This window comes from Podarcis cretensis, assembly GCF_951804945.1.
Source record: "Podarcis cretensis genome assembly, chromosome: 7".
Classification (NCBI taxonomy): Eukaryota; Metazoa; Chordata; class Lepidosauria; order Squamata; family Lacertidae; genus Podarcis; species Podarcis cretensis.
The window spans coordinates 10,271,074-10,295,243 of record NC_137176.1 but is presented as its reverse complement, the minus strand read 5'-3'; the positions used below and the strand labels follow the sequence as shown (position 1 = coordinate 10,295,243).

The 24,170-nt window shown below is 40.1% G+C and overlaps 2 protein-coding genes across 31 annotated transcripts in view; both read right to left on the bottom strand.

Moving 5' to 3' along the window:
- Nucleotides 1-568: 568 nt before the first annotated feature.
- On the bottom strand, nucleotides 569-17,832 carry LOC307220242 (sodium-dependent neutral amino acid transporter B(0)AT1-like). The gene is made up of 12 exons (XM_079983966.1): nucleotides 17,143-17,832; nucleotides 14,165-14,305; nucleotides 13,012-13,152; nucleotides 9,954-10,135; nucleotides 8,297-8,407; nucleotides 7,326-7,438; nucleotides 6,768-6,896; nucleotides 5,937-6,093; nucleotides 5,273-5,477; nucleotides 3,840-3,999; nucleotides 1,703-1,865; nucleotides 569-1,070 (listed from the first exon to the last, which is right to left on the bottom strand). The coding sequence occupies exons 1-12, from the start codon at nucleotides 17,342-17,344 to the stop codon at nucleotides 858-860; spliced, it is 1,917 nt and encodes a 638-aa protein (XP_079840092.1). The 5' UTR covers nucleotides 17,345-17,832; the 3' UTR covers nucleotides 569-857.
- A 1,046-nt stretch (nucleotides 17,833-18,878) lies between these two features.
- The window catches only part of MAJIN (membrane anchored junction protein), a 172,536-nt gene continuing 167,244 nt past the window's right edge, over nucleotides 18,879-24,170 (bottom strand). For all 30 annotated transcript variants that reach the window (XM_079983988.1, XM_079983999.1, XM_079984011.1 and 27 more), the window contains 3 exons: nucleotides 22,257-22,332; nucleotides 20,429-20,561; nucleotides 18,879-19,245 (listed from right to left, as the gene is read on the bottom strand). In XM_079983988.1, the coding sequence (XP_079840114.1) occupies nucleotides 19,188-19,245; nucleotides 20,429-20,561; nucleotides 22,257-22,332 (267 nt within the window). In that variant the 3' untranslated portion in view covers nucleotides 18,879-19,187. The remainder of the gene's footprint in view (nucleotides 19,246-20,428; nucleotides 20,562-22,256; nucleotides 22,333-24,170) is intronic.

Below are 24,170 nucleotides of genomic sequence, written 5' to 3'. Positions count from 1 at the left end.
TGTCTGTGCAGTGATTGATATAGCACAGAACTGCCGCCGTGTGCTCCTCCAGGTCTGAACGATCGAAAATATCCCAATTGGTTCTCTCAAAACAGTCCTGCAGCTGGTGAATAGCACCTTCAGGCCAGATTTTAACAGTCCTTGATATTGTGGGAGCCCGTTTCCTGAGTGGGATATATGTTGGTACCAGGAACAGAGACATATGGTCGGACTGGCCCAAATGTGGCAACTGTAAAGCCCTATAGCCGTGATTTACATTCGAATAAACTTTATCCAGTGTCTTGTCCCCTCTTGTGGGACATTTCACATGCTGATAGAGCGTTGGGAGCACTGTTTTAAGTTCAACATGGTTGAAGTCTCCCGCAATGATGTGCACAGCTTCAGGATACTTGTCTTGCTGGCTGCTGATAAGGCTCTGCAGGCATCCCAAAGCCAAGTTGGCATTAGCATCTGGTGGCACGTACACACCAGTTAGCATAACAGCTGTGAACTCCCTAGGGAGATAGGCTGGTCTACATTTAACAGAATCAAAACAAGCGGTAAAAAAGAAGAATCAAAACTATGTATATTTCACTCGAATAGCATTTTGTTTAATAATACATTATTTGTCTAACATATAAGATAGGAAACAAAGCATTACAGGTGCATGTTTGGATAAAAGAGACATCTGTATTAACCACCTGCTAATCCAGCACAACTGGTAAGGAGAGTCACTCAAAGTGCATTAGTCTCATTTAGACTCTGGGACCCGCTAACCTTTTAACAGCTCTAATCCTGAACTCAGGAGAGAGAGACATCAGTGTTGCACCATCTCTCACTGAAAAGTCTTCCTGTAACACCTCAGGAAGGCGAGTTAATTACACTTTGTTCTTCAGTTCTCCATTTATTGATGCTTCTGATACGGCACTGATCAGATCCTGCCGTCCAGGATTTCTCCTCTTGCGTAAACTTTGGATGCCTTTGTAGATAGCAAACCCAGGGATAAACAGGCTTGGTATTCCTGCAAGGACTACGATGATAGCATAAACCCAGTCAGGATATTTTATCGACATTGATTTGGGAAACAGGTCCTGAGGAAAAGACGACACACCTTTCAGATAGTTGTAGGTGGTGATGGTGTAGAAAAGATGGAAACCTAAAGGCATCCATCTACCCATCCCCCCTGAACTGCATTTAAGCTAGGCTCCTTGGAGTGCAGGAAGAGCAGTGCCAGAAACTTATATTTTTGCTTTTGCAAAGGCCAAATTGGTATACCCAGCACCGCTAAAGGGAACTGAGAACTCAGCTACATTAGTAAAGAAAAAGTGTATTAAAACACTGCGACACCAGACAATGCTGGGGAGTTCTTTCGCCAATGTGATTTCACATTATGTTTACAAGAAAATTTACAAGCTTTTTTTTAATGTGTCTATATCCAGTCTGAGGTCCCATTCAATGCAGGCATGCCTTAACAGGGATTGTGATCAATCATTTAATTTCAATTAGTAGCCAATTTAGAGCAGGTAATTTATTTTCCCTAAGGGGGAAACAAATTGTTCTCCTTCATCTGCCCCAACAAGATATTCAGCAAATAGTCCTTGTGGGGGTGTGGGAAGGGTAGCAAACTGTGGGTTGGGCAATCAAAGGCATGCTGAGCACAGTGTGAGTGAAGAGAAACTCATAAAATAACTCGGGGTGTGCTTCTTTGAACATGTGTACTTACGTATTCGGGATCCCAGACATTGTATCGTAATTCTTCTCCCACTTTCACCACGAAGTAAAAAAGGAAGATAACCAACATGATAAGAGGACTGATAAATCTCCAGGTGGCCTGCCAGAAGATATTGGGTTTGTGTCCAATCATGAACTTAATATCATCATTAAATCTGATAATAAAGAGAAAGGAAGTTTAGAGAAACCAAGCAGCTTTGGACAGATTAAGGGCCAACTCACATATGCATATTCATTACTTGGTACCGTAACTGCCATAAGGAAAGAGGGCATTACAGATATGTCAGAACTGACAGAACTTCCATTGCATTGCCTAAAACGTTATATCTTGTAATGGAATCGGCTCTCACATTCAGAAGCTGGTTATCAAGTGTAGACAAACTGTTGCAGGAATTTATGTATAGGTTTTGGGGGGTTGCCCCTCCAGCAGATATCATGCACATGCAGCCCACTACCCAAACCAGCACAATTGCTTTTGTGACTTTTCTAATTTGTCCCCACAAAACACCCCATCACAGTTTCTTCCTATCTATTGAAAGGGCCTTTGCTGCACAATACCAAATGTAACAATTCACTGATAAATGTATCTGTGTACTGGCTCACTGGGAAAACTTCAGAAATTCATATACAGTGTTGCCCCGCAAGACGAATGCCTCGCAAGACGAAAAACTTGCTAGACGAAAGAGTTTTCCGTTTTTTGAGGTACTTCGCAAGACGAATTTCCCTATGGGCTTGCTTCGCAAGACGAAAACGTCTAGCAAGTTTGTTTCCTTTTTCTTAAAACTGTTAAAACCCAGGGTGCATTGCTTGAAGAGGTGCAGTTGCGACTTGACTTCGAGGAGCAACTCATAGCACGCAGTTTGGTAGACTTTTTTCAGGTTTTTGAGGACTTTGGTGATTTTTGAAGCTTTTCCAAAACTTCTTTTGCATCCATTTGGTAAGTTAAACTTTTAAAACTTTTTTGGGGGGGTTGGATTTTGGGTTGGGGTGTTTGGAATTCAAGGACTTGGTTTGGGTTTGTTTTTTTTGCAAGAATCTGGGAGCTTGTGTGATTTTTTTTTTTTTTGAATTTTTATGATTTTCTGTGACCATTGGGCCATGTTTTTTTTAAAAAAAAAATTCTGGGTTTGAATTTCTGTGTGGTGGGTGGCTGGGGGAACAGTTGGGGAGGGGTTTGCAAGAATCTGGGAGCTTGTGTGTTGTTGTTTTTTGAATTTTTATGATTTTCTGTGACCATTGGGCAATGTTGTTTTTTTAAAAAAAAAATCTGGGTTTGAATTTCTGTGTGGTGGGTGGCTGGGGGAACAGTTGGCGAGGGGGTTGCAAGAATCTGGGAGCTTGTGTGGGGTTTTTTTTGAATTTTTTTGATTTTCTGTGACCATTGATTTTTAAATGTTTTTCTGTCATGTTTAGAAACTTAATTTATTGTTCCTTCAATTTTTGAAATGCTCTTTACAGTATGTGTGACTTTAAAGAGCAGTTAATAAACTCTTTTTGTACCAAATTTGGCTTTGTTTGGACTTTTTTTGACCATAGGAACGCATCAATTGATTTTCAATGCATTCCTATGGGATTTCGTGCTTCGCAAGACGAAAAATTCGCTAGACGAGAAAACTCGCAGAACTAATTAATTTCATCTTGCGAGGCACCACTGTAGACATGTGAGCTCAGCTACTCAGCAACCCCTCTGCCTGAGTGATAATTCCTGGCATCCTGATATCTGAATGCCAGACAGGTAGCCTTTCCAGGAATAACAAACCCAGATGAAGACAAAAGGGTGTGATTAACTTGGCTGGGAAACAGGGAAATGTAAATATGTTTTTTGTTACACTTGATGGGTGTTTGGAGGAGGGCAAAGAGAACCATTGGGCATGGTCCAGGATGCAAAGCATTTTGCATGCATTATATTTGTAATCCTTAAAACAGTCCAGTAAGGTGGACTTATAAATCATTTAGAGATTTTATTACAATCAAGCAGTATATAATTTTTGTTAAACAAATAAAATGATTTTCCTTGTACTTTTGAGAGGCGGGTGGGAGAATAAGTGGCTTGCACAAATCTAGCTACAGAATTTTTGGCTGACAGGAATCCAGAGACACTTTCTATTTGATAAAGTTTCACATCTTACCTGTCTATCCCATATATGTAGACAACAGAAAACATCTCGAAGAAAGCAATTATCAGCAAAGGAATGGAACCAGCAAAATTATCAAACAGAGCCAACCAATAGTTTCCTGATCTCAGCACAAAAATAATGGCAAGCAAGAAAGATGTCACACAAATCAATCCTGTAAAGAAACAGCAAACACGATCAAACAAAATAAAATGTGAAGCAGAAAGTTTAACTAAGAAAATTAAATAAATATTGTAATACAAGAAACGTTGGCAACACTTCAAGGATCAAATCAGCTAGACATGAAGAAAATGTATTGATCCAGTTTTCACACATCATGGTGAACAAGTTAACAGTTTATTGCAAACACACTGTCTCTCCCACCCTCTGCTCATTCTGGTCGGAAAGAAGCTGATTTCTGCCATAGTATTACCTCCAAGCCAGGAGCTATGATTTGTTTCATTCCAACAAAGCATGCTCAGTAAGCCAAGAAGAAACATTGAGTACAGGTTGTGGCTTGCTGTGAGTGAAACAAACCAAGATCCCTGGCTCAGACATAACACTAAGCCAAGAATGGTGTGTTCTTTCCTCTGAACAGTAGCTGGGAAGACAGAAACAGACCAAAAAAGTTGCAATCTATGCTTGATTGCAATGTGCGAACAAAGCCATTAAGTTTTTGGAACTCTATGGAGGATTTAAAGTCAAGGGGAAAAGAAAAGAAATGGCTCCTTCAATTATTATTATAGATTTAGGAAGTTAGGAATAGTTGTAGATTTGTAAGGACATTGCTTCTGAAATTCAAAGTTTGAACTCCTCAGAGAGACTGGTCCATCTCAAAAGGGTTGCTGTGCAAAAAAAAAAAAAAGCAAAAAAGCTGACTGCTATCCAAAGCTACATGCTCACAATCAATTCCCTTCTCCTCCATCAGCAATATTCAGCAGCAGGGGTTGCTTTACTGTGTTTGGCTGCAAATACAGGTCCAGTGAGTAGCTGCAGTGATTTCACTCTTCCTGGCTTGCTGGCAAAACTCATGAGCAAGTTGCTGACTTTTTACCATCATCTTTAAAACATGCTGGGTCATTCATACTGGGTCAGATTCAGCTAAGTTGTTGTGCTAGCAAAAGCCAACACAACAAAGCCTGTTGATGCAATGGTACTTTCCCCAGCCATCCTCTGCACCATGACAGCTGCAACCAAGCCAAAACTCCTGAGGAGGGTCAGGAGGACCCCACAGAATCGGGGGAAAGGGAAAGAACATTCTTTCTAGCAAACAGAATGCTTTTTCTGATTGAACTATTGTCTTAGTGCAATACTGAATTCCACCCAATGAAAATAAAGTATTACATCATTTAACTTGAAAGAAGCAATATACTACTTGAATTCTGACGACCACTTTGCAATCCCTCTGTTGCCACACCCTGATTATACTACCATTTTTTTCAACTAACCTGTAACAAGTTCCTTAGGCCATTTTTTCGGTATGATTTTGAGATCGTTCAGTGGCACCATAACACCCTCTATATTCCCAAACATAGATGATAAACCTAAGCAGAACAGCATGATAAAGAAGAGGATGGACCATATTGGCGAGGCAGGCATTTTGGTGATGGCCTCAGTGAAGACAATAAATGCTAAGCCAGTTCCTTCAACACCCTGCAGAAAATAGCAATAGATATAGATGGAATAAGACATACAATTATTGATCATTTTAAAATGCACTTTAAGTCACTCAGGTTAGACCATCTACAGCCAGCTTCCTAAGCCAATAGGACCATATCATTTATCATTCTATCACTAACTGCTCTTCCACCAAAGTACCCAAGGAAGAGTACAAGAATAGAACCAGATAAAATCATCACAAAAGCTACAATTAATAAAGTTTTTGTTCAAGCAACAGCAGCCATATGCTAAAATCAGTTATGATAATTTCCAAGAGGGTAAATAAATTCTCTCTATCTCTCATTTATGTTTATATAATTTGGGTCTTACAATGGTCCAGGACACATGTGGTAAATCATAATTAATGGTTCACCAGTAATATGGAAGTGACTTATGCTTATTGATATAAAGTCCTTTATTATAATCTTGTTAGCTTCCATGTTATCACCTTACATCACTTAAGAATGATTCCAGGTCACAGGTCTGAAATGTAAGAGTTGCAAAGGTTGCTGGATCTGTCGTGTTGAGCCAAGCTTGCATTTGTTCAAAGTTTTCCTGGGTTACATTACCTTCTGGCAAATCAAATGCATTTGTCAGAGTGAGGATATTTCTGCAAATGCAAAAGGAAAGCAGTCAATGCCTCTTCAGTCAATGACTCTTCACACAGATTTCTTAAGTTTTATCATTATGATAATGAATTAATAAATAAATTTATTATGCTCACAAAACAATGCATTTAAAAGAATGCAGATACATTACAGAGGGGTCAAATGTAAGTTCTGACTTTACCATCTGCTTCCTAATTTCTATTGAAAATAGAAAGTATTTTGCTACTTTATCAGGCAGTAATAAAAATAGAGCCATCAGTTAAATAAAAAGATATCAGATCCTTAGAGGCAGAGTTCTTAATAATATGGAAGGGTATGCCTCCCAAATCCTATATTTCCTGTGCCACAAGGACAAAGTTGTTAGCTAAGTTAAGAGAGCCGAGGGCAGAACACTTAAATAAATTAACTTGCATGTTCTCTCCTATTTGTAAATAGCTAATGTTTGCCCAGATACAACAAGGGTTATTTGTACATAGAAAATGTTCTGGCAACCACATGCCCACTGTTTTCCCACATCATTGACAGTTCTGCCCGTGTTGCTTGCTTATTAGAGAAGACAACTGATCCCACAAACCCCTGGAACTATAATTGTCTATGCAATTGGCACTCATATTGGGGAGGAGGGAAAGAACAATGATCTGGGACGCTTTAATTGGAAAACAGGAAAAAAACTTACTGGCTAAAGCAATTGTCATATCTCTCTGTTGCTCTGAATCCAATGATTGAGTATATGACAGTAGCTGCATAAATGGATGTGAGGCCATTAATCACAGAGATAGTCAGAGCGTCCTTTTCACAGTTGTTACTGGAAACCAAAACACAGAAACAAGCTCACCGGGTGATCTTGGGCCAGTCACTGTCTCTCAGGCTTATGTACCTCTGGGACTTGTTGTGAGGTAGAAATGTGCGGGGGTGGGGAGGTGGAGAAACGTGTGTGTGAGCCCTGGTTGCTCAGTTTCCTAGATCTTGCATGGTAAGAATTGTGCTACAAATAGTAATACACAATCTTCAATATGAAAGAAAGGAGAAGGAAGGACTTTTCTAGACCTCGATCTTGAGCTACCTTGTTTTGTTCTTCCCATTTGTTTTTTGTTTTGCTCAGGAAGAACATATGCCTTCCAAGATACTTATGAGATAGGATTTGGGGGGGGGGGGTCACTGTCAAGAAAGGAACTACTACCAATTGTGAAATTGTGTTCTAAAATTGACTTTTCTATTTGGTATGGCAACTTACTGAATTGAATTATAACTAGAGAATGAGATGAGGCCTCCAAAGGCAAGGGAAAATGAAAAGAATACTTGAGCTCCGGCATCAAGCCAAGTGGCTGGGTTAGCCAATTCTGCAACCTGAAGAACAGAACAAAAGAGCTTCAAAAATTGGATAACTTTACAGCTAAAATGGAACAAAGCCATGTCCTAGCTGACTCTGAGCATGCAACCTGTTCATTTAATATAAAGTGTGGTATGGGAGAATCCCACCGCTTGGACCATCCTACTCCTGTCATTCAGTGCATAATCCAGCAGGCAGGTTGAAGGAACTGTCCATAGGAGGAGAAGTGTGCAGAATGGACAGGCAAGGCAAGGAAGGCTATGCATGTGGACAGCCAGGCAAAAGATTTCCAAGAGAAACCTGCCTTAGCCCTGTCTATCTAGCTCCTTCCTGTCAACACTGACTGCCAGCAGTCCTCCAGCGTCTGACGAAGAGGCTTTTCCCCGGTCTTTTACTTGCGATCTTCTTACTGGCTATGAACCATGCTTGGACCTCATTTGCTACCTGTGTGCAAATGATATATGCTTCCATTGAAATAGGGCACCTCCCATGCTCTTGATTAGAGAGATGAGTTGCTCGGACTGAAGAGCCAGGCAGATTGAGGGTTTTATGTGTCAAGGTGGAACACAATTGCCCCCCCCCCCCCGTCATCTGGGAAATTGCTGAATCAGCAGGTGATATTTGCAGGAGCCTCAGCTAACACGTTAAACACATCTGCGCAGGTAGAAGAGGGCAGGGCATCACCATTTACTATGCAACCCCTCTCCCTCAGCAAAGTGGCATGTCTGTCTGTCTATATGACTTTGATCATGGAGGGCTTAATGATATCCGGAAAATAATCAGTGTAAATAATGCTGCAAATGGCTCATTTCTCTTCAAACTTTCAGTTATTCTGTTTACTTGGGGTGGTGGGTGGGGATCTAATCAATACTTACATCAGGCGTGAAGAGATATACAATTCCACTGGTTGATCCTTTCAGTGTTAAGCCACGGATCAGGAAAATTGTAAGCACAACATAAGGAAGTGTTGATGTTACATACACGGCCTGGAGAAGGAATATGTCAATTGAATATGCACAACATGAATACGCCTCTTTTGTTACTCTTACTTCTTTCATTCCTTCCCATCCACAGCTCTATTGTCTCCCACACTGCTGAAATTTTTATTTGTCACTTTCAGAGCGGAGAACTGCCTTCCCCCCCTCCTTAACATTATTCTGTAAATCGCCATGTGCATTGATGGCACAACATAAACCCCCAAGGAAAATTTAAAGCATGGGGTAAATTTGTTTCAATGAAAAACGGCATGGAAAGGAGGAAACTGGGAGAAAAACCATAAAGATTTGCATGTATTATCTGTTGCCAGTATTGCAGGTGTACAAACTGTAATTGTTCTACGGGAGCTACTTCTGCAGGGTCTGGCCCCACATTATATGGGTGTCATCTAAAACAAGAACCAAGTGGATCAGATGAATGATGTAGCCCAGGAAAGAACCACATCACTCAGTTTGTCTAGATGGTAGCAGATCAGATTGAGGCTGTACCACATGAAACCCACACTGCATAAGCACTACAATAATCTGACTTGTATCTGCATATATTTACAAATGACTTTTCTGATTCAGCAATACATCTGAACCCGGCCCCTGATGACACTATGTGCTTCAATTTCTCTAGAGTTTACAGGTCACACATTGAGACAAGGGCCTGTTCTAACCTAAAGGTAAAGGTAAAGGTACCCCTGCCCGTACGGGCCAGTCTTGACAGACTCTGGGGTTGTGCGCCCATCTCACTTAAGAGGCCAGGGGCCAGCGCTGTCCAGAGACACTTCCGGGTCACGTGGCCAGCGTGACATCGCTGCTCTGGCGAGCCAGAGCCGCACACGGAAACGCCGTTTACCTTCCCGCTGGTAAGCGGTCCCTATTTATCTACTTGCACCCGGAGGTGCTTTCGAACTGCTAGGTTGGCAGGCGCTGGGACCGAGCAGCGGGAGCGCACCCCGCCGTAGGGATTCGAACCGCCGACCTTTCGATCGGCAAGTCCTAGGCGCTGAGGCTTTAACCCACAGTGCCTACAAAGCCACAAAATAGACATTGCAGCAAACATGGAATTTCCAACCCTCTGTTTGTCCCCTTGCGCTGTGTTTGGTTGTTCTGGGGCTTGTGTGTACACTGGTGCCGATACATGTTGTTGTTGCTAGGCTTGATCATTATTATGAACTGCTCATATTTTAGCACGTTTATAAACCTTTGTTTTATATTAGGGCTCTGTATAGCTGAGCAGCACATTGCGTGAGACAACTGATAAAAATAACAAGTAAATAAAATAAATAATAAAGTGAAAGCTAAGGCAGGGTGGAGAAGGATCTGTTGGGAAAGAAGTGGCCAGCAACAAGGAGAATGTTTTGCCCCCTTCCGGCCCAAAGATACCATCCAGGGTATTAAACACACCCCAAGCCCCACTTAAATCAGCACACACATAGACAGGTCTGTGGGCCCAGTTTGGGGGAAAGCAGCTGCAGCAATCCCTAAAATGGTTGGAAAACAGAATATAAGAAGTAGCTCTGATTTCGTTCATACAAGACAAAAGTACCTTTCCTGTTGTTTCAATGCCTCTAATCGTGCACACGTACACCACTCCCCAGGCACATACTAAACATAACAGCAGCCACCACTGTACAGTTCCAGTCTCGTCAATATTGGTGGAGACATTTAATGTCTTCCTGTACCAAAAATAATCAACAGAAGAGCTCTTTGCACATTCGTACACGTAACCTGAAACCAAAGAAACAGTCCTATTAAGCAATGCTACAATCCAGTGGGAAGCTTTTCTGTGCAAGCTCCATTATAATGAAAAACCACAGTGCACTCTTGCACATCTCCCATTAATTTCAACAGAGCGTGCATAATAACTTTTACAGATTTGTTTCATTTAAAGAATCTATACCCTGCTTTCCACTGCTTATCTCAGAGCAATTTACTGTAAAAAGAAAACATACAATGTACAAAATTTAAAACATTGGAAACAGAAGCATTAAAACATAGGTTTCCGGGGGTGGGGAAACATCTTAACCTAGCATCTGACACTTAGCAAGGACGATGACTGTCTGATTTCGAACTTTCAGTGGCCTATACCACAAGGTGTTTTTTTTTATTATTTTTTTAAAACATTGGCAAGAAAGCACCTGACCTTTGGAAGGACACTGAGAGTGGCTTGTGAAATTCATACCCAACTGGGGTGCCTCTTTATGCAGTTGAGATGTTTTGAGTCAATTCTTCTAACCAATTAATCAGTAAAAAGCTGCAGACTTATTTAAAATAAATATGACTGGGTGTGGGTGGGTGGAGTTGCTATTTCTTCTTCCTCTGCCTATCAACCTTTGACCAGTCACTCCTCTTCCCTCAAGAACAAAAGAGAGAAGCACACATTGGCACTGCATGAAATACAGCACACAGGAACCCTCCATTCTACCAGCCTGGTAGAAACTGAGATTTTCTGTCTGAGTCTTTTTAAACTTTTGCCATGCCATTTTCCCCAGGAAAACCTGCTCTTTAACTCTGAATTGGAACAAACAGCAATTCGGGTTTTCCTCGGATTGCCATAAAGTGTGGGCTTTCCTAGGGAAAGTGGCAGGACCCAACAAAAAAAGTGCAGACCCATGCCTAGAAATTCCGCACAAAAGCAAGTCTGGGTGAGCCCTTTGTTTGACTAAATAAAAAAATTCCTTCCAGTAGCACCTTAAAGACCAACTAAGTTAGTTATTGGTATGAGCTTTCGTGTGCATGCGCACTTCTTCAGATACTTCTTCACTTCTTCTTCAGGTATCTGAAGAAGTGTGCATGCACACGAAAGCTCATACCAAGAACTAACTTAGTTGGTCTTTAAGGTGCTACTGGAAGGAATTTTTTTATTTTGTTTTGACTATGGCAGACCAACACGGCTACCTATCTGTAACTGGAACTTTGTTTGACTGATAGTTTCAGCCAATTGGCTACTTTTAATTGGTGGTCCCTTTTTTTATTGAGTATAATAATCATTGCCACCCTAGATTGCTGGTAGAAAGCAGACATGGATTTATTTAAACCAATCAGACTTTACTGAGTCGCCAAAACATAATTCATTTCCAAGGCAGTTCACAAAACAACAACAAAACAGTTAAAATGCCATGCAATTTCCAAGCCAGACTAAAAGATTACAACACCTTGAAAATAATGTTAAGGTCAGTTCTCATAGTGGTTTTCAGAATTCAAGACGCAACACTTGGCTCAACCTGCTAACACTATAGCTCACCCAACAGGCTTTCCAAAACAGCCAAAGGAAAGCCAGTGGTGAGTCGAACAGATAAGCCTCCCTTGGAAGAGAATTTCAGATCATGGGCACCCATTATTAAGAAAAGTCTGTTCCTCAAAGCCATTGGCAATTGGAACCATAACTCACCCTTATTTCCAAATGGTTCTGATGCCAGAATAATGTGCAGGATAGCTCAGTTAATATAGCTTCCTGGATTTTGGCCCTTCTGTTTAGGCAGTCACTTAGATCTTAAAGGTAAAGGTACCCTTTACCCCTGCCTGTACGGGCCAGTCTTGACAGACTCTGGGGTTGTGCGCCCATCTCACTTAAGAGGCCAGGGGCCAGCGCTGTCCAGAGACACTTCCGGGTCACGTGGCCAGCGTGACATCGCTGCTCTGGCCAGAGCCAGAGCCAGAGCCGCACACGGAAACGCCGTTTACCTTCCCGCTGGTAAGCGGTCCCTATTTATCTACTTGCACCCGGAGGTGCTTTCGAACTGCTAGGTTGGCAGGCGCTGGGTCTGAGCAGCGGGAGCGCACCCCGCCGCAGGGATTCGAACCGCCGACCTTTCGATCGGCAAGCCCTAGGCGCTGAGGCTTTAACCCACAGCGCCACCTGCGTCCCCACCACTTAGATCTTACCGCTGGGCAATAGTGATGCTTCTGGGATTTCTCTGCACCCACCAGCTGTGCTCAGGGCAGGCCTTGCCATGCAGCAGTGTGAAATAACCTGCTTCGGGTGACACTATGAAAGGGAATGGTGTCTGAAGGCAGGAATTGTCTGAATGGTGGTTCAAGACTTTTTAAAGTGTTATACTTACCATGGGGAGATGCTATTTGGGAAGGGACCTAGAGCATCTGCTTTGCATGCAGAACATCCCACGATCAATCCCTGACATATCCAGGTAGGATCGGAAGAGACTCCTATCTAAAACCATGGACAGTCACTGCCAGTCAGTGCAGACAATGGTGAGGTAGATGGACCAATGGGGAAATCCCTATGTTCCTATATTTGTTCCTAATGGCCAGCATGAGGCAGGAGGTGGGGTGATAGAAAATATTTATTGGTTAGATCCAAACTATGTAGGACACATTTGCTTTCCAATGAAGTCAATGAGCCTAATATTAGTGAGAAATGCAATTAATTTACTGGCCCCTACACAAGGTTTTCATATGTGCAATAGGTGAAATAAAATAACGTTCTGCCCTGAGCCTTACGCTATTGTTGTCTCCAGCTCAGCAGATTAAAACATTACCCTAATTCAAAATGATCTTTGGTAAAAGACTGTATTTTCTTATGCTGTTTGCAGAGAGAAGCCTCTTTATGATAGACTGCTAACTATTACAAGCATAATCTGTACCTGTTCTGTTTTCATCAGCAAGTGGACATTCACTCCAAGGCAGTGGCTCTTGGAATGAGTTGAAGAAATACCACATCACCCAAGCAATAATAGTATTATAGTATAAGCCCACAAAGAAGGAGACAATCATTGCTGCTATACCTGTAGGAATAGAGAGAAAGCATTTAGATAGATCCTTTTAGTATTTAAAAAAAAATAATGATTTTGAGGAAATAAAAAATGAGGAAATGAAATTGACATCAGAACAAACCTTAACAGGTGCAACAAAATTTTGAAGATGTATCCCTGTCCCTTTCCACACTGAAATATCTAGTACAGTGGTACCTCGGGTTACATACGCTTCAGGTTACACACTCCGCTAACCCAGAAATAGTACCTCGGGTTAAGAACTTTGCTTCAGGATGAGAACAGAAATCGCACAGCGGCGGCACGGCAGCAGCGGGAGGCCCCATTAGCTAAAGTGGTGCTTCAGGTTAAGAACAGTTTCAGGTTAAGAAGGGACCTCTGGAACGAATTAAGTACGTAACCAGAGGTACCACTGTAGTTTTCTAAGAATAATCCACAGAAGGAAGCAGAAATCTCCATATATTTAAGGGTGCTGATCTCACAAAGCTACAATTCCCAACACCCTTAACAAAACATAGTGCCCAGAATTCTCCATGATTGTTTGAGTGACATAAGAGGGCTTTGGATGTATGGTGTTAATTGTTAAAATCAACTTGAGGCCACAGACTGGTCCCTCAACAGTGTGTGTATCTGAGTTTCAGTCTCAAGTCAAGAAAGAAAGTCCAAATTATTTTTCACCAATACATAATATACACATAGCTGATAAAGGACAGCTTGTTGGATTTTACTGAAAGACTTGTCTCTTCCCCCTTCAGCCAAGTCACTGTCCATTTCTTAAAGAAAATGGAAAAGTAGCACCATGTAGATTGCACTACTCTTCCATTTTTTCTCAAAAAAGAAGCCGGGACTTTCTGCTCCAAGAAAAATGACTGGGGGGTTGCAAATTGATTATAGTGGTGTGTGGAACGCCCCAATAAAATTTGAGTGAGTGAGGCATGGTGATTCCAACCTAAACACCTTGCATGAAAGCATATGTATGCTTATAATGCCAACATGTTGCTGAGTATTAAAATACATTAAAACTTACCTACGCCCTTCAGGGCGGGATGGATAGCACTCCAGACACCCACACTACCTCTTCTAAGTCTTTGTCCAATGGCAAATTCAAGGTGGAGCAATGGGATGCCTTCCAGGACAAGCAAAATGAGGAAAGGGATCATAAAAGCTCCTGCAGGGGTAAAATCCAAAATGAGTATGTTTTATACCCAGGGTGGAGAACCTGTAGCCTTCAGATACAGCTGGACGACAACTCCCCGCATCCCTGACCATTGACCGTATAGGCCAGGGCATGGGGGCTGATGGGAATTGAAATCTAACAGCAACTAAAGAGTTCCCGATTGTTTTATTTTTCTTTAAATGCAAAAGGACAACTGGGATAAAGTGGTAAGGATGCAATGGTAAGGAAATGCAGAAAAGGAGATACAAGAGCAAATGCAGCATATCCTTTTGTGAATAATGTATATTTTACCATGGTTTTCTAAGGAAGCAAGTAAAAACAGTGCACTACTGCAGAATTTCAGGCATCATCTCTCGCCACACTCTAATACACTGTCAACACGACTACCTTTTCAAAATGAAACTCAGGTATTCTCAGGAGAGTCTTACTTCTATACATTGAGGGAGAAGTTACAAAATAAGACTCAAACCCATGTGTGGGGTGGGGGACAGACAGAGTGGAGTAAAAGGGCATCAAAATGATCTCTTTTCTTTAAAAAGTACTTGTAGTTTTATAGCCAGCATTGCTTGGGAATTCCAAGAAACCCAAAACTCAGTGTGGTTTTGAAATCGGTGGTTAACATCAGTGCAGTTTTGAAAGGTTCATTCTACCATCTTGTTTCAAATTGTATTCAAACATAGACCAAAAAAAAACAACAAAAAAAAACACCCTACTCAGAAGCCATCATGCAAAATTTGGCTGTGAAGCATCCAAATGCATAGCAAACAGCTTTCCAAAATGCATAGTAGATTCACTAATTTTCCCATAGCCAATTGCTCACTGGGCGTGTTATCTGTTTCTTAAGCAAAACAACATGTCAAAAGAGCGAGCAAAAGTGAGAGAGAAATGATCCAGAATAGCACTGACAAAATCATTTATCTCATATGGCATTTCTGTTCAGTCACTAACTAAATATACTGGAATATTTCCCTCCAGAGGGGAATTCTCTTACAGAATCATCATAAATCATTTAATAGCCCTGTGCAGAAAAGTGATGCTTTTTAAACTGTTTTAATCCAATGCTGAAACATTTGTACAGCTCTACCTTAGAAAGCGGAACATGAAATAAATTCTCTCAAATGGTTAAGATGCTCTCACGTTACCCTCTATGTTGAAATTTGGAGCACACATTGTGATTACCTGAAAAATCTGAAAGTGGCACTTTTTTTACATTGAACAGTTGAAGTTTAGGGGGGCAAGTTTATCTCATAATGTAGGCCTGCACTCCAGCCACACATTGGAAACCATCTTAGGCTGATGTTTACCTGCTAGAATTAGCATGCAGGGTGGGGATTTCCTATAACAATGAGGAATGTGTGTCTGAGCAAAATGCAAGCTTCTCTTACTAATATTTAATTGCCATGTTAATCAGTACGCCAAATATGTAACACATTGAGTACAGTACTGAAAGTTTAGAAATTGACATGTCCTCCTTCAGTGAGTGAGAATGTGTGACTGGCTTTTAAATAAACACTTTCCTGAGATAAAGATTAACACACCCGAAATGCAGTGAAAGCAGGACGGGAGGAATGGGAGTGAAAAGAAATCCCTAAATTTGTTTTTTAAAATGAAAAAAGAAAATTGTCAAAAGCAGCTTGAATCTCTCTCAGATTGTTGGCCTGCCTGTATGACGTCAAGCAGATCATTATACACAGTGGATCAGCACTTTGGCAAGGTGGAGATTCAGTAAGTATATTAACAAAGAGATTTAGGGGGATATGGACTTTAACCAAGTGAATGCAATGACATATGTTTTCAAGAAGCCTCGGACTTACCCAGATGGCACTGTGTCTCCCTCTTTTAGAATGTGCTAAAGCCAGGATAATAAGGAAATAAACAATACAAATCTCCCCTTTCCCTGTTGTCGTTTGTCTATTGTGTTTGTGGTTTTTTGCAGTGTGAGCAAGTCTGTATGTGTAGCTGGAATAATATTTTGTAGGCAATGGTTGCTGATACACTGGTAGGGTTATTTTGCTCAGGGTAAGGGACACGTAATTTTAGAGAGGTGTGAGTGGATTGGTGGATCTTATTTTTCTGAATTTTTCTTCTGCAGTAAAAACAAACTTGCATGAAAAGGCACAGGTCCTAAAATATTACAAAGTGATTAGCTGCATCAAGTAGTCTTATATTTCAGAGCATTGCCCCCCAAATATACTACAACACAAAGTAGGTGCAATGGTAACTATTTTAGACCTATTTTAATTGCATGAAAGTTAGAAAAACCTCTGAATTATGAAAAAAAATGCTTAATTTAATAATGATAATAATGATAAAACCACCACCACCTGTGGGAACTGGGTTGTTCACAATAGTAATCATTTGTACAAAGCACAGCATTTCTTGACTAATCCTAATTTTAAATTAGCTCATGTTTGTAATTAAAATGTTCATGACTGTTTCCCTTCTACAGTCAGACACAAATGAGAAACCACAAGAAATTTGGGTCAGCCTTTCTTAACTTTCTGAGAATGCCCATTTGTTTAGAAATTTGTACCTCTGTCATTATTGCTGCAATTCCATGCATGTTATAGTCAGGTATTCGGCTGACTGAACTCAACAGAACTTCATTCTAAATAAATGCAACCATATAGTACAATCATATGCAAATCTCTCAATTTCCTCAAATGATAGGGTACATGATTGCTTTGTAGGTTCTCTCTAAACTAGGTGTGGTTTTTTTGTCATTAGAAATCATAGTGATTGAGAAAAACATTACAATTTTCCGCTCCATTCAAGCATTTTCACTCAATAAATGTCTGCCTCCACCATCTGCGTGATCAGAGACATACCTCCTCCGTGGCTCTGGCAGAGATAGGGGAATCGCCATACATTGCCCAGACCTACACAAAACCCTATGCAGGTGAGCATGTATTGTGCCTTATTATCCCATTTGGGTCTTGAGTCCGCCTCTGTAGCCTCAAGGTTTTCAAGGTCCTCATGGGAAGGTATTCTCAATTCCAAGTTGGGGTTTGGCAGCTGCAGTTTTACCATGATGTCTCTGTGCTTGGATGTTCTTGCTCAAGAATCCGTACCTGGTCCTGGGGCTGGACGAAGAAAGGGAGCCTTGGCTGCTGGCTTCAGCTCTTTATAGTGAACCTTTGACACTAAACTTGATGGTGCTGACTTGGGGTAGAAAGGAAGCGTCAGCAAGTCATTTGATTAACCAAGGTTACTCAGAGACTTATTAATGCCTTATCTGCCAAAGCTCCAACTGAGTGCAGTGATTGCGTGGTATCAAAATGATCAAGACAAGTAATGGCAATTCACAGGGCAATTTGCTCCAAGGTACATAAAGCAGTATGTTTAAATAGACCTTGCCACACCCCTCTGCTAACCATCATTTGCAATAAAGTGAAGGACATTATCCCAGCAAAATCAAAGCCCATAACCAAGTTCCTGTAACTCCCTACAATCTCTGTTAGTAATCATGCTTGCTGAGACCTCCCACCCCTTCCAGTATCTGCACATCCTGCATCAACGCCTTTACAAGGCTTATATTTCATTATTCTTAGTAAGGAAAATATTTGGGCTTTAGATCAATTTGGGCAAAAGTGTTACAGGTGATTAGAAATGAAGTTTTGTGAGACACTTACCGTAACATGTTTAATAAATGGTACCAAAAAATTAAACCAAAGGATGGATTCCTCAGTTTGATTAAGATGTTACAGAGCTCTGAATTTCATTAGAAGTAGCAGGGGGAACTGCTCTGCTGGCAGTTCAGATAGTTCAGATAGTTCTGGCCTATCTGAAGGGTTCTAACAGCCTCTCTCAGCCACAGAGATGAATGAATCTGTAGATTTTGGTTTCTCTTTCATTTATCATTTTTCTAATCTTAAATTTGGTTCGACACATTCCTGAATCAATTTGCTTTTTTAAAAAGGTCATCACGAAAATCAATTTTTGTATTGATCGACATGCATTTCCCCTAATGTACACATTGTTCGGACAACTGCAATGCAAAATCCAAAGTAGTATGAATTTCAAAGGATAACTGTTGGTTCATTTATTGTTTCAGAAAGTGCAAATTAGGTAGGTTCCCATTAAATTGTGAACTGAACTGAACTGTGTTTTCCCCCTATCCCTCCTCAGTCAGAAGCTGAGCAAGATCCAATTTAAGTACAATACTGTAGTAGAAAAGTGCTGGCCCAGCTCACATTTCTGATGTTCCCATATTTAAACAGAACATTACTTTCCCCACAACCAGTCTGGAAATTATCTAAAATTCCACCTAGGAATTGGTGCAAACAGTATCCTACTTTCCCATGACATATACCTTGGAGAAAGAAGTGGATATGAGCATACCCTCAGGGTATTCATTGCACAGAAGTTAAAGATTGCCAGAATCAGAAATTAATCCTATTATTAGCTGAAGGTGACACATTTAAAGTATCCACAGTTGACAATCTTTAAACCAGGACCAGATAATTTTGTAAAAACACTTGATCTCTGTATAACTTGAGGGAATTAAAACACACTATCTCTATTTTCAGCAACCCATTTTAACTTAAAATATTGAAGAGCTGTGTCTTAGTAACTGCAAATTATGAGTTTATTCCATTAAAACACAAATACAGTGTCTTGAAAAGAAAGAACTATGAATTCAAATACTCACTTTAACCATTTAAATTCTGGCAATACATGTCTGAGGAAGTTTCAAAACCAACATAAGTACTCAAAGCTGAAATGAGGGTTCAGACACCAAGTATACAGGAGAGCTTTAAGCACCCTCAACTTCTAAAACAATTGCACTAAGTTAGAAAGCTGAGTTCTTTAGAAATCATTCATGTCATTCAAAAGATACAGGCAGCAACAGCTTTCTGGTAGTGATAATGCTTTAGGAGGGCTGACTGCTTCCCGTAAAAATTCGCTGTAGTATCGGTGGAAACAGAAAGCTGGTGGGAGAAGGAGAAAGGGATATCATACTGAGAACACTGCTTGACAATGTGGAATATCAGCAACTTGGGCTTTCCAGGGGAAAGGAAAGCTGTGATAAGGCTCATCCACACTACCTAGAAAGCATGGGTCCGAGTGGTTTTCCAGTTGCCCTGCTGCTTTCCCAAGGAAAACATGCTATTTAGTGCTGCACTGGAGAAAACGGCAAATCCATGGGAAACCTGATTGACGTTTGCACCAATTCAGCGGAAAAGATTGGGTTTTCCTGGGGGAAAGCGGCAGGAGAAGAGGAAGTCTGGATGAGCCCTTCTGACACACTAGAACATTTGTGCTGCATTCCTTTCAAAGCTGTGCTTATCAAGTCACATCACTGACCCCACCCTCATCTCTCCACAACATGCACGCAGACAGATAATACTGCACCACTCTAGAAACATGGGAGATTCTCCCCCCCCACACACACACACTATGCTAACAGCACACAATCGCTTATCCCTAATATACAAGAATTAAATTAACTGCCATGCTACGTCGTTTGGGGAGCATGAAGTCTCACTGGTATGTATATATATTTTCTGAAACCCTCAACAGTACATTTTAGGGGTTTTTAAAACATAATTTTGAGGAATTAGCATCAGAAAATAACCATTTTTAAGCTCACTTTTACAATAAAAATAACAAGGCAAATAACATGGTAGACTATCTAAGAATATGACATCGAAAACCAACTAAGGTAAGGGAGGAAGTAAGCTGTCTCCAGGAAGACTTGTTCCAGGTATTCATTTTTTTTAATTGTCCCGAAACTTTTCAGCTCAATGACCCCCTTTTTTCAAAGAATGTATGTGTGGTTATTATCCTGTCAAAATTGACAGCGTTTGTGGGTCTCTTCACCCACAGTTCTGCCCTCCCAATGTATTCTTGTTACAGATTTATTAGAATTACATGGGGAAAGGCTTTAGAAAAAACAGTACACAAATAAAAAAGATTATTTGCTTCCTGTGCTCCTGAATACAAAACTTCAGACATCATCATACACGTGCAAAACACATGTCATTACATTAATAGCCTCAGTAGGTTTTAGGGATCAAATTAATCTCTAACATAAATCCCTTACTGGAGCCAATGTGAATACTATACTGGCTCCTGCTAGGAAGTCTAGATGCTTTAATGTTATTACATTACCTTGTCAATAACTCTAAAAAGCCTTTAGCTTTTAACTCCACATTTTCCTCTGCTCTCTTTTGTACAGTTGCAACTTGTCCTTTCTGCGGGGTGTTCTCTGTATTTTTTGTCCTGACATATGCTGCAGATTCCCCTATGTGCAAAGAAAAATTACAAATTATATGGGGGAAAGAGAACAATTACTCTGAATTCAATTCAGAAAGTATAAAATCAACAGTGTCAATGCTAATGTACACCACCTTGTAGTTTGAATCTCTCATGTTTTCCTACATGAAGGATTTGTGGAGTTGGTAATAGGAAATAAGGCTTTTTTGGTGCAGTACCACATCTGTGCAACACTTTCTAGTCTTCCCAGTGCCAGGCAAAAAAAAATTTTTTTACTCTCGCCTTTTCATCATTTGAATTGGGTTTTAATCTCTTCTAAAATTTGTTTTACTGTTCTGCTATTTTTAATCCTTCCGATCTTTTTAGTAGGTGAACTGGAATGTGGTTTCATTTTAATTATGTATTGTCATTTGTTGTAAGCTGTTCTGAAAATAGAAACACTGAAGAGTGGAGCATAAATAATTTCAAGAGATAAATAACATGAAAAATCTTCACCAGTTTGATGAACCTGAGGCAGTTTATAGTTCTCACAGTTGTTTGCTGTCTTAACTCAAGGAAGGTCAAGATATGATCTTCATCACACAATTTTAAGGTGAGTTGCTGAAATATACTCAGAGTCGCAAAGTGATTTCATGCTCTTTATTCAGCTCATAGTGGTGAGGAGGAATGAATGAATGTCCCCTCACAGTATCTGCTTTATATACATTATTTACACAATGGGCTGCACATGATTGGCTAATTCTGGAATTCTACTGTAAGCCAATCAGGTTGTGGATTCATTTCTATCTGGAGCATGATTGGGTGGTTCCTGCCAACCAATCATACTGCTGCATTGTTCTAGGACCAATCAGACTGCTGCATTCTGAATCCTATTGTTCTAGGACCAATCAGACTGCTGCATTTTGGATCCTATTGTTCTAGGACCAATCAGACTGCTGCAGTTTGGATCCTATTCAACTCAGTACATAACAGTTGCCCAAGGCCAAGTGAGCTGAGATTTTTAATCATGGTGTTCCCAGTCTAAGCCCAGTACTATAACTGCTACACTACACCAGCTGTCATACCCTTTCCCCCCCCCCTTTTATACTATATCTTGTTCTGTAAGTCTTGATGTGATTCCTACGCAACCAAGGACAACCAATGGGGACCAGCTCAATGACTGTCACATGTAATGGCTACTTGCCATGCCCCCTAAGTCCCACTGCATCTGAGCTTACTACTTCCCTTTTTCAGTCAGCTTAAACACTTCTTTGGGGTTTCTCTGAAGCTTCTCAAGGTACAGCAACCTATGGCTTCCAGGTGCAAGTGTCTTTACAATAAATTGAGACTACATGGGCTTATGAAAAAAATAACTAAATTACTGGAACAGAAAAAAATATTAAAGTTTTAAGGGAAAGATATTACAGGAAAAAGTTACAGAAAACCAGTATATTTCCCAATGGAGCAAAATAATAAAATGAAGTAGATTAAAACATGATCCTCTTTCCCTTGAGCTGAATCTCACTTTCTCTCATACACTCCTCATACAGTCCTGCTTTCCTGCCTTTCTCTCTGGCATTCAAAACCTTTTCTTATTACGCTGATATCCACATTTATCTGCCCAACTCCAAGCTAGATGCCTTTGTCTAAGGCCCAACTCCTTCATATCATGATTTGAACCCAAGCTTCGAAGTGAATTCCTCTTCATAGGCTCACACCTTTACAGTAATAATTTCATACTTACACAACCTCTTATTTTCATAATCATTGTTAACAGTGGCAGAGCCACAATATTGACACGCAATTTCTTCTGGCTGATTCTGGGGGAGAGAGGAGCGAAAATAATTTAGATTTTTTTTTCCTTTCCCCTTAATATTTATTTAACATATTTACAACCCACCTTATGTCACATATTATGGTGGGAAACAATAGTTTCAGTTAAGAACAAATGCATAATCAAAGCATCAGGACTGCTAGATTCATTCATCATCCATTTTAAAACTACTTAGCATAATCTATAAATGTCCTAAATTTATACCAATTCATTTTATAATCTCTATCTATAATATTGATGTGAAATTAACTTTCTCCCCTCTAGTCTGCATTTTACACAAACATTTATTAGCTAACCACAATGAAGGCCATGGAGAATGGATGAGGAGATTTCACATGAGAGAATGGCTGCAGGTTGGGGTGAGATTTCACAGACTTTATTGGAAGACTCAAGATTTACCCACCCGGGAAGAGTGGCAGTTGAAGTTGATGGACTACATGGAATTGGCGGAAATGACTGGCAGAATCCGAGACGAGGGAGAAGAGATGGTAGAAGAAGATTGGAAGAAATTTAAAGATTATCTACAGAAATATTGTAAAATTGAGGAATGTTAAAAAGATGTTGGAATGAAGTTACATGGCTTTAGCAGAAATGTTATAAAGAATTAAGTACAATAGATTGTAAACGGATTAAAGGAAAAAATAATGTTAGAATTTGTCAAGTTAAATGATAGGACAGAAAATTGAGGAAGATGGAAAGGATTTGCTGAAACAATTAATCGAAGTGGAATACAAAAAAAGGGAGGTGTGAGGAGGTCGCTGAAACAAGTAAAAGAAAGTTAATAACATTGAAAGTATTGGATGTGTGTTTTTTTAATTGTTTTTGTTTTATTTTTGTTATGTATATGTAGTATTTTTGTCTTTGTATTGTATTGTATGGTTTTGTTATGTTTAATTCTTTTTCTTTTTTTATTTTTCTGTAACTTTCAAAACTTTAATAATTTTTATTTTTTTTAAAAAAAAGAGAGATTTCACAGCCTTTCCCCATGGATTTATCAATGTTACACTGCACTAGACATTAATATGTAGTCAAGAGAAAATAGTGACGACTGTAAGGGGGAGAGACAGCTGCAAAACAGCAAAAGATCTTGAGAGCAGAGGTAAGCAGAAGTATAAAAGGACAGCATAATTATCCGGGTGTGGGATTTGAGCATTTGGAAGGGATTAAACTGAACGGGAAGAAACCCATTTACCCTACCTAGAGTTCCTCAGAGGAAGAGTGGGATTAACAGGGTGATAAAATAGGAGATAAACCAAGATAAATTTGAGGCAATTGAAAAGAGGACATAGGCACATGTAGTCTAGGAAGCTTATACTGAATTTATGATCAGTTTAGTCTGAAAAGTCGATACTAAGACTCAAAGTGCAAATCATTCTAATCTAAGACCAGCATCATTGCTCTTCTAGAACAACATTTTCTGTTTTCTGTTTGTAAACTTTCAGCTCAAGATACAATTTGAATTCCTCAATAACTCGCGGAAATATACATCCCAACTTTAAATAATGTATCATCATCTAGAGCACCAATGGACATAGCACACTTCATAAAGATTTAAATAAAAGTGCCCCTGTCCACAGACTTATGCTTTGGGGGGTTACATCTAATTTTGACTACTGTAACATTCTCTACATGGAGCTGCCATTGTGTTCAGAAACTTCAGCCTGATTCAGAATGCTGCAGTCACAGTATTGATCAGGGTACTGCTAGTTAGAGGGACTTCATGGGCTATTGGTCCATTTATGGGCAAAATTCAACATGCTTGTTATGATCTACAAAGTCCTTTATTACCGGTACTTGAGATCCAATTATCTAAAAGACAGTTGT

What these genes read in the sequence shown, in the direction of transcription:
- LOC307220242 (XM_079983966.1), bottom strand. Translation starts at nt 17,344, where the DNA reads ATGGTAAAACTGCAGCTGCCAAACCCCAACTTGGAATTGAGAATACCT. An exon ending in TGCTGATGAAAACAGAACAG is followed by an intron (nt 10,136 to 13,011) that starts GTACAGATTATG and finishes CTTTGGTTTCAG; the next exon opens with GTTACGTGTACGAATGTGCA. An exon ending in TGGAATCATTCTTAAGTGAT is followed by an intron (nt 5,478 to 5,936) that starts GTAAGGTGATAA and finishes TATTTTCTGCAG; the next exon opens with GGTGTTGAAGGAACTGGCTT.